We start from the raw sequence: 14,018 nt of genomic DNA, 5'->3' as shown, positions 1-14,018 counted from the left end.
AGTTGTGGTCCTTCAGGCCCAGGATTAGTTGGTGATGGGTAGGAGCTATTGTTCTTTTTGTAAGCAGTCCCTGGTTGGCAAACACAGTTAAGTGTTCTACTACTAACTGAAAAGTTGGTAATTTGAACCCACCCAGAGATGCCTTAGAGAGAAAGAAAGTCTGGTGATGTGCTTCTGGAAGATCTTGAAAACTCTAGGGAGTACTTGGGGTTGCCATGGGTCGAATTTGACTGGTCTGGTTTCTTACAAAGCAGAGATTTCTAGCCAGTGTTCTGGGATTCTGTGTGGTTTGTGGGAGGGATGTCAAACTGGAGATCCCTTCAGCCTTTGGGAAGCCTCACGGTATGAGCATCCTTTTGTGCTCTCCCTCTGTGCCACATAAGAGTTATCATTTATATGTGCAGCTGTGATGTGGAAAAGGTGAATACCCTGGTATGGACATCCCAGTAATGGCCCATACCCAGGGGACCTTCAATACCCTCTGTTCAGTCCGCTCTAACTATCATCTTCTCACCCACAGTACACGTCGAGCTCCTCTGGAGGAGAAAGTTCCTGTGAAGAAGGCCGAATGCGCCGGCCCACCCAGCTGAGACCATTCCACACCAGGAATGCAGTGGACCCTGACTTCCCAATCCCTCACTTGTCCAGTGACCCTGACTACTCCTCCAGCAGTGAGCAGTCCTGTGATACCGTCATCTACATTGGGCCTAACGGCACAGCCCTCTCCGACAAGGAGCTCACTGACAATGAGGGACCCCCAGACTTTGTCCCCATTGTGCCAGCCCTGCAGAAGACAAGGAGCAACAGCCGGTCCACGGAGGTAGGAGAGGCTGCAGCCAGCAAGTCAGAGAGGGATTGCCTTAAGTGCAACACATTTGCTGAACTACAAGAGAGGCTAGATTGCATCGATGGCAGCGAAGAGCCTAGTAAGTTTCCTTTTGAAGAGTTGCCTGTCCAGTTTGGGGCAGAGCAGGCAAGCAAATGCCCCTTGCTAAGCCAGGCAGCTGGGGCTAACTCACTCTCTGACACTGAGAAGGAAGAGAATGGGTCTGACAGTCAGCTGACAGAGAGTGAAGGTGCTGACCCCACAGCCTCCATGCTGCAACAGAATCCCTCACCTGTCCTGGCCACAGTGTTCACCAGAAGTCCCAGTCCTTCCTCCCCCAGGAGCATCCCAGGTAGTAGCAGCCGGCCTAGCTCCACCCAGCTGGTGCACAGCCCCAGCCTCCAGAGCAGCCGGGAAAGCCTCAACTCCTGTGGCTTCGTGGAAGGCAAGCCCAGGCCGATGGGCTCCCCACGACTGGGCATCGCTAGCCTGTCCAAGACCTCGGAGTACAAACCCCCAAGCTCTCCTTCCCAGAGATGTAAAGTCTACACCCAGAAGGGGGTCCTGCCCTCTGCTCCTCTGCCTCCCCTGAGCAAGGATTCCGGCATGGTGTCAAGTGAGTCCTTGCTGCAGCCTGAAGTCCGAACCCCCCCAGTTGGAATGAGCCCCCAGATTTTGAAGAAATCCATGTCTGCTGGGAATGAAGGGTTCCCAGAAGCCTCTCTTGATGATGACCATGAGGAAGCAACTTCTCCTGAGTCCAAGAAAGAGATCCTAAGCACCACCACAGTGACTGTGCAGCAGCCCCTAGAGCTGAACGGGGAGGACGAGCTAGTGTTCACACTGGTGGAGGAGCTGACCATCAGTGGGGTCCTGGACAGCGGCCGCCCCACCAGCATCATCAGCTTCAACAGCGACTGCTCTGTGCAGGCGCTAGCATCAGGCTCCCGGCCCGTCAGCATCATCAGCAGTATCAGCGAGGACCTTGAGTGCTACTCAAACATGGCCTCTGTCTCGGAAGTCAGCATCACACAGTTCTTGCCCCTCCCAAAGCTGGCACTGGACGAGAAGGTCCGGGACACCGGGAGCCGGCGCTCCTCTATCAGCTCCTGGCTGAGTGAGATGAGCACGGGCAGTGATGGAGAGCAGTCGTGCCAGAGCTTCATAACCCAGACATGCTTCGGGGATGGGGAAGCCATGGCCGAGTCTCCAGCCTCAGACTATGTCAGTGGCATCCAGAACACCGCCGTGGGGTGCAGAGAGAAACCCAAGGCGACCCCTGACAATGTGCTCATCTTGTCTGAAATGGGGGAAGATGCCTTCCATAAAGGTACTCCCATTAAAGCCTGCAAGATATCAACCCTGGGCAAGACCATGGTCACGATCTCTAACACGGCTAATCTGAGCCACTGTGAAGGGTACATCCCCATGAAGACCAACATCACCGTCTACCCTTGCATTGCCATGGGTCCCCTGAATGTCCAAGAGACACAGGTATCTGCTGCCTCGGTCAGCACAGTCCCTAAAGCAGCCCAGCCCCATGAGAAGCAGGACACCAGTGCAAAGAAAGAGATGAAATTTGAGGACCCCTGGCTAAAACGAGAAGAGGAAATAACAAAAGAGAACGCTTATCCAAGCGAAGGGATTGGGTATGAGATGGGCACTAGCCCCACGAAGCCTGAGCAGGAGCAGCAGCCTGGTGCTGGTGACCGGCTCAGCAGCAGCAGTGGGGAGGCATCTGTGGCTGACAACTGCCGGAGGGTCGTGGACGGCTGTGAGATGGCCTTGCCCATTTTGGCCACCCACAGCCCCATGCATTCCAACAAGAGCCTGAAGTCCAGCAGCCTCCCTAGAGCTTTTCAGAAAGCCAACAGACAAGAGCTGGACAGCCTTTTCTATCACTGCGCTGCCAACATCAATGGCATTGGCACTGCCTCGAGCTCGCAGCCCACAAAGGCAACCCTGGAGAGAAAAGTGGCTTCACCTAAGCATTGCATCCTGGCTCGACCCAAAGGGACACCCCCTCTGCCGCCCATCCGAAAGTCCAGCTTGGACCAGAAGAACAGGGCCAGCCCCCAGCACAGTGCCTGCAGCAGCAGCACCAGCAGCCCCTTGAACCAACCAGCGACGTTCTTGGCCAGCTTCCCAGAGGAACCCAGCAGCAAAATAAAGGATGCCAGCAGCAGCAGCAAACTCTTCAGTGCCAAACTGGAACAGCTAGCCAGCCGGACCAACTCTCTGGGCAGGACGACAGTCAGCCACTACGAATGCCTCTCACTGGAGAGGGCAGAGAGCCTATCATCCATGAGCTCCCGGATGCACGCCGGCAAGGACAGCACCATGCCACGCACTGGAAGAAGCCTGGCCCGCAGCTCTGGGAGCTCACCCACCAACTCAGGCGCCACCCAGTCTGCCGGGGCCTCACCCAAGGCTGGCCAGTCCAAAATCTCCGCTGTGAGCAAGCTCCTTCTGGCCAGCCCCAAAGCGCGGAGCCTGTCCACCTCCACCACCAAAACCCTCAGCTTCTCCACCAAGTCCCTGCCGCAGTCAATGGGCCAGAGCGCCAACTTGCCCCCCAGCGGGAAGCACATGTCCTGGTCCACCCAGTCCCTCAGCAGGAACCGTGGCTCTGGCTCTGGACTGGCATCCAAGCTGCCCCTGCGAGCAGTCAATGGCCGCATCTCCGAACTGCTGCAGGGCAGCGCAGGCCCCCAGGCACAGCAACTGCGCACTGGGCCGGAGGTGGACGAGCGCGGCAGCCACGCGGAAGAGAAGGCCGGGACATCTGTGCACGTACTGCCCTCGCCCTACAGCAAAATCACCCCACCACGTAAGCCCCACCGCTGCAGCAGTGGGCATGGCAGCGACAACAGCAGTGTGCTGAGCGGGGAGCTCCCGCCGGCCATGGGGAAGACTGCCCTGTTCTATCACAGCGGAGGGAGCAGTGGCTATGAGAGCATGATGCGTGACAGCGAGGCCACAGGTAGTGCTTCCTCCACCCAGGACTCCATGAGCGAGAACAGCAGCTCCGTCAGCGGGAGGTGTCGAAGCCTCAAAACTCCAAAGAAACGGTCCAATTCAGGTAGGCCTACCTCGGCCTCGAGCCCACTGGTTCCTCGGCTGTGCCGGTAGGCATTGGCCTGCCTCCTGATTGGCATTCTTACCCCACAGCCTGCCACATATCAGCTGGGGGCAGAAACCAAGGGAGGAGGAGGGGGAGGGGAGGGAGAGTGGGGACAGATGTACTCCGTGCTTCCTCTGGGACATGAGCAATGGGAGAAACCCTTTCTCCATTCCCCAGACCCTCACAGAAGGGCATGTATGCATGTGTGCCACGGGGCCTGGGATGCACATACACTACAAACAACACATATCTACCATGTGTTTGAAGTGCCTACCCACACAATCCACACACATTTCATACATGCACACACATGTATGCATGCAAACACATGTAGTACACTCCAGCACAAACTGCACATTTCCACCGCTGTGACTGAAATACATATTTTTAGGGAAATTTGCTATCTCTTATCAAAAGGTAAGTACTCCAGAAGAGCTGATACATAAAACCCCAAAAACCAAAAGAAACCCTTTGCCATCTGATTAATTCTGATTCTTGAGGCCCTAGAGGAGAGAATAGAACTGCCCCATACTTTTACCAAGACTATCAATCTTACAGAAACAAACTGCCACATCTTTCTCCTGGCTGAACTGGTGAGTTGAAGCCACCAATTTTCAGTTAACATCTGAACACTTAAGCACTGTGCCGCCAGGGCTCCATGGATAAAGTCCACTGACTTGTTAATCTGAGTTTGGACGATTGTGACAGTAAATTATAATGGGCAAAGAGAAGGAGGCCCAGGTCAGAGCTGCTGACCCTGCTAGCCAGGGAGTGGGTGAGATGAAAAGACAGTCTAGATGTTGCCTGGAACCACATTAGAAGGCCCTGGATAGAGTGGGAGAAAATGTGGAACAAACCAAAAAATCATTATTTATTTTTTAAACAAGACCAAATTTACTGGTGGTTCCAAGACCCTTAGTCACCTTTTAGGTCTGGAAATAGCAGAGAAGGGGACTGAGAGAAAGAAGGCGAAGGGAACCCAGGACAATTTTAGGAATTTTGCTTGGAATCATCTCTGCTTTTATATAGTTTCCAAATAACTGTCCTGACTTACTCATAAGTGTGACACCCAAATGTTATAAAAAGCCTTATATGCACTTCTGTGCCTAGGTTGAAGAGACGATGGCATGATATCTGCTTTCTGGGCTTGTTTTTCTGCTGTCCTGTGACCCCAGGTTATTTTATGGGACCCTAAGGTTGTATTCTTTCACCATACTTATTCAGCCTGTATGCTGAGCAAATAATCTGAGAAGCTGGGTTCTATGAAGAAAAACGTGGCATCAGGATTGGAGGAAGACTCATTAACAACCTGCGATATGCAGATGATACAACCTTGCTTGCTGAAAGTGAAGAAGACTTAAAATATTTACTGATGAAGATCAAAGAGCACAACCTTCGGTATGAATTGCATCTCAATGTAAAGAAAACAAAAATCCTCACCACTGGACCAATAAACAACATTCTTATCAATGGAGAAAAGATTGAAGTTGTCAAGGACTTTATTCTTCTTGGATCAACTATCAACACTCACAGAAGCAGCGGTCAGGAGATCAGACAACGTATTGCGTTAATTAAACAAATCTTCTGCACAAGACCTTTTTTAAGTGTTGAAGAACCAAGATGTCAGCTTGAGTACTAAGGTGCCCCTGACCCAAGCCATGATATTTTCAATAACCTCATATGCATGTGAAATAAGGAAGACTGTAGAAGAACTGATGCTTTTGAGTTATGGTGTTGGAGGAGAATATTGAAAGTTCCATGGGCTGCCAAAAGAATTAATAGATGCGTTTTGGAAGAAGTACAGCCAGAGTGCTCCTTGGAGGCCAAGATGGCCAAACTTTGTCTCTCATACTTTGGACATATTGTCAAGAGGGACCAGTCTCTGGAAAAGGACATCATGTTTGGTAAGGTGGAGGGTCAAAGAAAAAGAGCAAGACCCCCAATGAGATGGATTGGCCAAATGGCAGCATCGATGGATTCAAGCGTGGCAACAGTAGTGAGGTTGGCCCAGATTGGGCAGTGTTTCATTCGGCTGTGCATAAGGACACTATGGCTCGGTACCGACTCTATGACACCTAACAACAACAACAACAAGCTCTCTCAGAACTCTCAGAAACCATTGCCTTATGTTGTACATCCTACTTTTGTGAGTAGCACTTTGGGTCTTGAAACTCTTGAGTGATCATATAAGGTGTCTCTCCCTGTCTGGAGAAAAGAAGAAAGGTGAAACTCTTAAGACATATGGAAACAATTAATATAATGAATTAATCTAATAACAGTCTCCACAGCTCTAAGACCAGAAGATCTAGATGTTGCCTGGAACCACATTAAAATGTCCTGGATAGAGTGGGAGAAAATGCGTAACAAACCAAAAAATCATTAACAACAACAACAACAAAAAATAGACCAGGCTTACTGGTGGTCCCAAGACTATGGCCCTTAATCACCTTTCAGGTCTGGAAATGAAATCACCATCATGGTTCAATTTTTAGTCAAACAATTGTTGTTAAATGCTGCCGAGTCAGTTCTGACTCATAGCAAGCCTGTATAGAGTTTCCAAGGAGCAGCTGGTGAGTATGAACAGCTGACCTTATGGTTCAAGCTGACTTTGTAGTCCCATAGCAACATACCAGGGGAAGATTAGCACTAATGAGGTATGCTCACATTTTGTTCTCAAATTAGCCATTTGAGATCAAAAGGGCAACATTCACGTAAGGGCAAAGTTCATAAGAGTTAGGAAAGAATTGGGAATGGGAACAGAAAATACAAGCATGAAGTGGGCTGGATGATGTTACATTGTAAGGATCATTGTAAGGATGGATGGCATGAAAGAAAATGTGTAAGAATTATTGAATGGGAAACTTATCTGTTGTGTACACTTTCACCTAAAGCACAGCAAAAAGTTGTTGTGTGGTTTTTTGTTTTTTTTTAAAGAAAACATTCATCCATATCTCCAGAGATGGGAAATTCCCACTTGAAAGGACAAGCAGACCAACCTGAAGTGGCTAGAAGAACAGAAGATACTTCTTGAAAGAAAGACCTACAGGAAAAGTATAAAACAACATAGGCAGACCGACTGTTACTACAAGAACAAGCAACATGCTTGCCCAGGAAACATCAAGGCAAGTAGTTGGGTCCCCTCAGTGCAAACCCCCTTCCAAGACTAAGACTCAGTGGGAATACACGCTGTGATTGGTGACCACGCTCGACACCGATAAGGGGAAGTGAGGGAAAAACAGCAATGAAGCGGTGAGCTAAGCCCTACAACGTTCAATAGACTTCTGTGAACTCGGGTGAAGACCTGGTTGGCCAGCAGTGTGGCAAGACCTGGGGACTCTTGGGCCCAGAGTCAGTGACATAGCCACAGAGGATTAGAGTGGAGAGTGAAACATCCAGCTGATAAGAAGAGAGGACATATGCATAAGAACACCCACACTTGCAGATAATACCCACTTATCCTGGCTTCAGTGACTGGATGATCAGAGCTCAACCAGAAGTAAAAAGAAGAGGAAAAAAAAAAAGTATTCTCATACAATTTGATGAACTTGACCTACACCTATGGAAGCAGTAGCTCAAAAGAGGGAACAAATCCTTACAGCAAGAATCATTCCCACCCCCTCCACATACAAAGTAGACAGGGACTGGCAACTTGGACATTGGCTACCCAAAATGGGGGGCGGGGGGCTACAAAGGCAAGAAGTGACTGGCTTACAAGCTTTCAAGAGGGAACCTAGATCCAGAGGGCCTAGAATCTCCAGTGAGTAGTATTCAATCTGACTAGGCGGGGCTGATGCAATAAAATGCAGACGGGTCTCTTGTGATACAATAGTGAATAATTGTTATCAGGACTGATTGTGAGGGTTGGAAATGTAAAGGTAGACATTTTATAGCAAGTAGGGGAGTGATTAACTTTTCAGTCTAGGAGCGGAGGTCCCTAGGACCATCAAGGGAGAAGAGCGGAGAGCGGGACCCTACCCAGAGAAGCAGTGATGCCTGAGATGGAGGCAGAGATGATGACGTGGAGTGATGGAGCAGCTGGAGACTCTAGACCCAGAGAGGGAGAGCGACTGTGTACTGAAGACCTGGGGGGCACGGGGGAAGGATTGCATGGAGGGTATTGTAACCCTGGCAATGAGACTATATACGATAGAATGAATGTAAAACTAATGTTTTCCCATGTAACCTATCACATAATTCACAATAAAACATTTAAGGGAAAAAAAAGCATCGCCTTGCAGGATCATGGTACCCACAGCTTATTTTGATATTCAAAGATGGGGTGAGACTCAGGTAGTGCTGCTTTTTCTTCTTCTCCCATCATAGGTAACATCCAGCACAAGCAATGGAATGTTCCAACTCAAACAGAAGGGCTGTGGTCCATGCACATCTGTCATCTTGAAAGCAAGGAAATCAAATGCAAGGGACTGTGCAGTCACCAGATTTCCGTACACAGACAGTATGATTTAGATAGCCCATCCACCCATCCCATCACAGATCATGAAGCATGACTGTGATGATGTTACACTCAAAGCATGTCCAGGAATCCTCATGGCTGTCAAACTCTGACGTCTTTATATCCCAGATGGTGTGTGTTTCATTCCTTGATGCACTTTGGTAGTGCCCCACAGTGCCCTCACCTCTTACAGTCTAAGCTTGGGATAAAACAGAGCTTGGGATAAAACAGGTTGAAAATGAAAAACTACCAGTGTAGCGTAATAGTTCCTTCTGTCCTATTTCTGGGGCCAAGGACATTGAAATGTATTGAACTAAATGTACAAAAAACAACAAAAAAGTTTATCTAAGATAGTCTTCATGGAAAACAAAAGCCTTCTGGCCTTCTTGATTCTTGGTTGATAAGCTTTTTATTACAATCTATTCAAAGCCCAGAATTTTATATGACATTTGCTATGTAGTCATAGAAGTTTTAGTGTTAGAAATATTTTTCTAGATGTTAGTGCCTCCAATCTACTAACCCACTTATTGATTTCAATATCTTTTTTTTTTTTTTTTTGCAAGACTTTTATGTTTTGGTTTAGCTATTACACTACAGCAAAGTTGAAGGATCATTGCGGAAAAAACAAATACATACAAACAAGTGCTTGGGGTGGATGCAGGCTCTACACATGTCCTTGCTCTGGGGCTGTTTCCTTTCTTGAATATTATCCTCTGAGGATCTCGTGTTAGGTATGACTGTTGGAGGAGCGGTGTGAAATAAAAGCACCAGGGTTGGTGTTGGAGATGCGATTTAACATAGAGTACCAAAGAGTGTTAGACTCCTGTGACCAGCTGCCATAGATCCAGGCATCCATAATGGATATGGCAGTAGAAGTATACTCATTTCAGGTTAGGTGACCTTGTCTCACTTATTTATGATTATTATTAAGAGAAATGCTGACTGTCAGACATGATCATCATAAATCAAAAGCACCTTCTTTAATAGAAGTCATAAAACTCTTTAAAGGAAATTCCTAGCTGGATGACTAGATTCCACAATTTCTGGAAAAGTTTGGAACTACAGAAGATAGAGGCAGTTAACTTTTATATGAGATTGTTTTGAATTTGGAAAATTGTAAAGATTTGGTTATGTCCATAGTAAAAATGAACTAAAATTACATTGCTTGGAAGATGACCTTGAGCTCTGTGCGTGTTTTGTAGTACATGCAACAATAGAAACATGTAGACAGCACCCTAAGTTCATCTGTCCACAACTATCCTGGAGCCCCACTAAGATGAAGGAGCCACAAAACTGGGCTTGTTCGGAACAAGCATGACCCATAGCTTGGTGCAGAGGAGAGTATACAAGAAAGTAGGATTCTTGGGTCTTGAGCTGCATGACCTTCAGGGAGCAACTATCCTCTCTGGACTCCTGTTTCCTCATATTGTAGTAAAGTGAGAAGGTTGCTAAATAGCCACCCTGGTCCCTCTGTTTCTCATATTGTATACTACAACGTTTAGTATAAAGAACATTGACGGTTAGATGACATCCTTCCCATAAAATTATCCTAATTAGTGAGATTTATTCTCACTTGCTCCACGGTTATCAGTCATCATCCAGAGCTGAATGAAAGGGACGTTTCAAGAAGGATGTGTGTGTGTTGGGGGGGGGCGTGTATGTATGGGGGTGTCGAGGGTACAATATAGAAGACAAAGTTGTTGTGAGAGGTTTGTAATCTTTTTGGAGAGAAAAAATAGGAATCATGGAACCAAGTGTTGAGTGGTGTGGGGAAGACATAAATGCAGGAAGCAGTTGACAGAGGGAGGATCCTTGGGAGTAAGAGCAATTGAGGAAGGCTTCTGGGAACATAAAGCCAGGCTTGCAAGATACTTCATTAGTACAGGTTAAGGGAGCGAAAGGCTTTGTAGACATAGTACAAGGCAGCAGTGAGCCAGATCTCTGGACCAAGTGTTGAGATTAACTCATGAAAGTGAATATTTGAACATTCTTAATGGATATAATGAGAGATGAGAGACTCCAAACCCAGATTAAGTTTTACTTTGAATGAGAAGTCATTCATTATAGGTCCTTGATCAAGAGAGTTGATGAAGTGAGAGAAGTTTGGGGTTACTTTGATCTATGGATTTTCTTTGATCCACCCATAGTTCCTTGCCAGCCCCTCAATAATAAGTGACACTAAATCACACATAGTGTGTACCACATATACTAATGATGACAACCAGCCCTAGGGAGCAACTGTCTCCTGGCTCATGTGCATATAAGTTGCTGAGAAGATGTTAATCATTCATAAGCAGTTTAATCGTACAGAGCATCAGCTCAGCAGCCCCCAAGCCCCCTAGTTCTTATACTACTGCATATCTCTGCTTTCACATATAAAGCTTCCTGTCTACATCTTTTTGGTCCTCAAGTTTCATCCTTAACGTTGTGCAATACTCCCTTGACTTCTTTCTCTTTTTCCTTCTCTTGGACTGGTTGTGGAAGTCTGAACTTTAGATCAGCACGTTGGTGTGAAGAAAGTTCACTCCCATTGCTGGCAGATCCTGGTCTATTATAACCCAGCACCTAGGTCACCTAGTAGAGTGGGAGAAACCAACACAGAGAAACCAGCCTTGGGAAGCATGTTGGTTCTGGGGTGGACCCAGGGTTTGTGCTGTCTGCTCACAGGCTCCCAAAAGACCTACTCTGCTCCTGATTCAGTCGGGTCAGTACCCAGCACTGTGCCAGATGAAGGTTAGTTTTCAGTATCCTGGATTGGTTGATTGATTGGTTGACAGGGTTGTCCCTAATGTTAGCTCCTATTTCTTTTCAGTATGCTTTGGATAATAAGTGCCTTAAATATTGAGCTTAGTCTGTATTTTCTTTGTTATTCCAAATTCTAAATTCAGTGACTTCCCTTCCGACTGCCCTTACTGACGGATGACCCAGTCTTAGTTCTCTCTCAGCATGGGCAACACATCTATCCTTCTTGATGAAAAGGACATCAGAAAGTCCAAGGTCTGGAAAGGGTTGCATGAGGTCTCTCTAAGACTGACCCAGGGCCCTGGATTGAGGCTGAGTTCACTAGGTGCTCCATCTGAAGCTCTGGCTCCCGGCTGCACCCTGTACTGCACTTTTTCCCCTTCAGCAGATTTCCCCTCACCAGATAACAGAAAAGCAAGCCCATTACCCTTGAGTCGATTAGGAAGGCGAATACGCACCGCCCACCATGTGAAGAACTGTTCCATGGGACTTTTGGAAGTTGTAATCTTCTCAGAAGCAGATAGCCAGTCCTTTGTTTTGTGATGCTGCTGGGTGGGTTTGAACTACAAACCATTTGCATCACCCATCAAGCTTCATTACTATAAGGATACGTAAACACCAAGGCTACATGTTTAAGTAATACAACAAAATACGCTTGATTGTGGTAATGGTGGTGGTGTACCTTGAAGTCGGTTCTAAGTCATAGCTACACTGTACAAGGTTTCCGAGGCTGTAAATCTTTACGGGAGCAGAAAACCTCATCTTTCTACCGTGGAACAGCTGTTAGTTTCAAATTTCTGACCTTAGGTTTAGCAGCCCAATTCGTAACCACTACGCAACCAGAGATCCTTAAACACCCTTGTTGTTGTGGTTAGGTGCCATCAAGTCGGTACCGATTCATAGCGACCCTTGCACAGCAGAACGAAACACTGCCCGATCCTGCACCAGCCTCACTACTGTTGCCACGCTTGAGTCCATCGATGCTGCCACTTGGCCAATTCATCTCGTTGCGGGGCTTTCTCTTTTTCTCTGACCCTCCATCTTACCAAACATGATACCCTTCTCCAGCGACTGGTCCCTCCTGACAATATGTCCAAAGTATGAGAGACGAAGTTTGGCCATCTTGGCCTCTAAGGAGCACTCTGGCTGCACTTCTTCCAAAATGGATCTATTGGTTCTTTTGGCAGCCCATGGCACTTTCAATATTCTCCTCCACCACCATAACTCAAAAGCATCAGTTCTTGTACGGTCTTCCTTATTCACTGTCCAGCTTTCAAATGCATATGAGGTTATTGAAAATACGATGGCTTGCGTTAGGCTCACCTTAGTCCTCAAACTGACTATTTGCTCTTCAACATTTTAAAAGTTTTGTGCAGCAGATTTGCCTAATGCAATATGTTTGATTTCTTGACTGCTGTTTCCATGAGTGTTGAATGAAGTCCTTGACAACTTCAATCTTTTCTCCGTTAAAAAGAATGTTGTTTATTGGTCCAGTGGTAAGGATTTTTGTTTTCTTTACACTGAGATGTAATCCATACCGAAGGCTGTGCTCTTGTGATCTTCATCGGTAAATGTTTTAAGTCCTCTTCACTGTCAGCAAGCAAGGTTGTATCATCTGCATATTGCAGGTTGTTAATGAGTTTTCCTCCAAACCTGCTGCCATGTTTTTCTTCATATAACCCAGCTTCTCAGATTATTTGCTCAGCATACAGGTTGAATAAGTATGGTGAAAGAATACAACCTTGTCACACACCTTTCTTAATTTTAAACCATTCAGTGTTCCCATGTTCTGTTTGAACAATTGCCTCTTGGTCCAGGTACAGATTCCTCATGAGCACAATTAAGTGTTCCCGAATACTCATACTTTGCAATGTTGTCCATAGCTTGTCTTGATCCACACAATCAAAAGCCTATGCTTAGTCAATAAAGCACAGGTAAACATTTTTCTGATATTCTCTGCTTTCAGCCAAGATCCATCAGACATCAGCAGTGATATCCCTCATTCTACGACCTCTTCTGAATCCCGCTTGAAACTCTGGAAGTTCTCTGTCAATGTATGCTTGCAACCCTTTCTGTAAAACTTTACTCGCATGGGATATCAAAGAGAATGTCCGATGATTTCCGCATTCCGTTGGGTCACCTTTCTTTGGAGCAGGCACAAATACGGATCTGTTTCCAATCGGTCGGCCAGATAGTTGTCTTCCAATTTTCTTGGCATAGATGAGTGAGTGCCTCCAGTGCTGCCTCACTTTCTTGAAAGATTTCAATGTTTATCCCATCAATTCCTGGTGCCCTGTTCTTTGCCAGTTCCTTATTCCTTCAATGTACCTTGGACTTCCTCCTTCAATTGCTTGATCATATGCTACTTGTTGAAACTGTTGAACATGAACCATTTCCTTTTGGTACAGTGACTCTGTGTATTCCTTCCATCTTCTCTTGATGCTTTCTGCATCATTTCAACAATTTGTCCAGAGAATCTTTGAATAACAAAAGTTGAGGCTTAAATTTTTTCTTCAGTTCCCCCAGCTTGAGAAATACTGAGCGTGTTCTTCCTTTTGGGTTTTCTGATTCCAGATCTACACATTTTGCTGTAATATTTGGCTTTATCTTCTCGAGCTGATCTTTGAAATTTTCTGTTCAACTCTTGGACTACCTCATTTCTTCCATTTGTTTTAGCATCTCTGTGCTGGAGAGCAAATTTCAGTGTCACTTCTGACATTCATTTTGACCTTTTCCTTCTTTCTTGTCTTCTTAATGACTTTTTGCTTTCTTCATGTATGATGTTCTTGATGTCATCCCACAACTTCTGGTCTTCCGTCTTTAGTGTTTAACGTATCAAATCTGTTCTTCAGATGATCTCTAAATTCAGGTGG

General features: G+C 46.5%; 1 protein-coding gene across 1 annotated transcript in view; it reads left to right on the top strand.

The window, feature by feature from the left end:
- The window catches only part of KIF26B (kinesin family member 26B), an 807,257-nt gene that overhangs the window by 771,389 nt on the left and 21,850 nt on the right, over nt 1-14,018 (top strand). The window contains exon 12 of the mRNA XM_006871272.1: nt 521-3,908. Coding sequence (XP_006871334.1) covers nt 521-3,908 — 3,388 coding nt within the window. The remainder of the gene's footprint in view (nt 1-520; nt 3,909-14,018) is intronic.

Source organism: Chrysochloris asiatica, unplaced genomic scaffold (assembly GCF_000296735.1).
Source record: "Chrysochloris asiatica unplaced genomic scaffold, ChrAsi1.0 scaffold00165, whole genome shotgun sequence".
Lineage (NCBI taxonomy): Eukaryota > Metazoa > Chordata > Mammalia > Afrosoricida > Chrysochloridae > Chrysochloris > Chrysochloris asiatica.
This window is presented reverse-complemented; position numbering and strand designations above follow the sequence as displayed.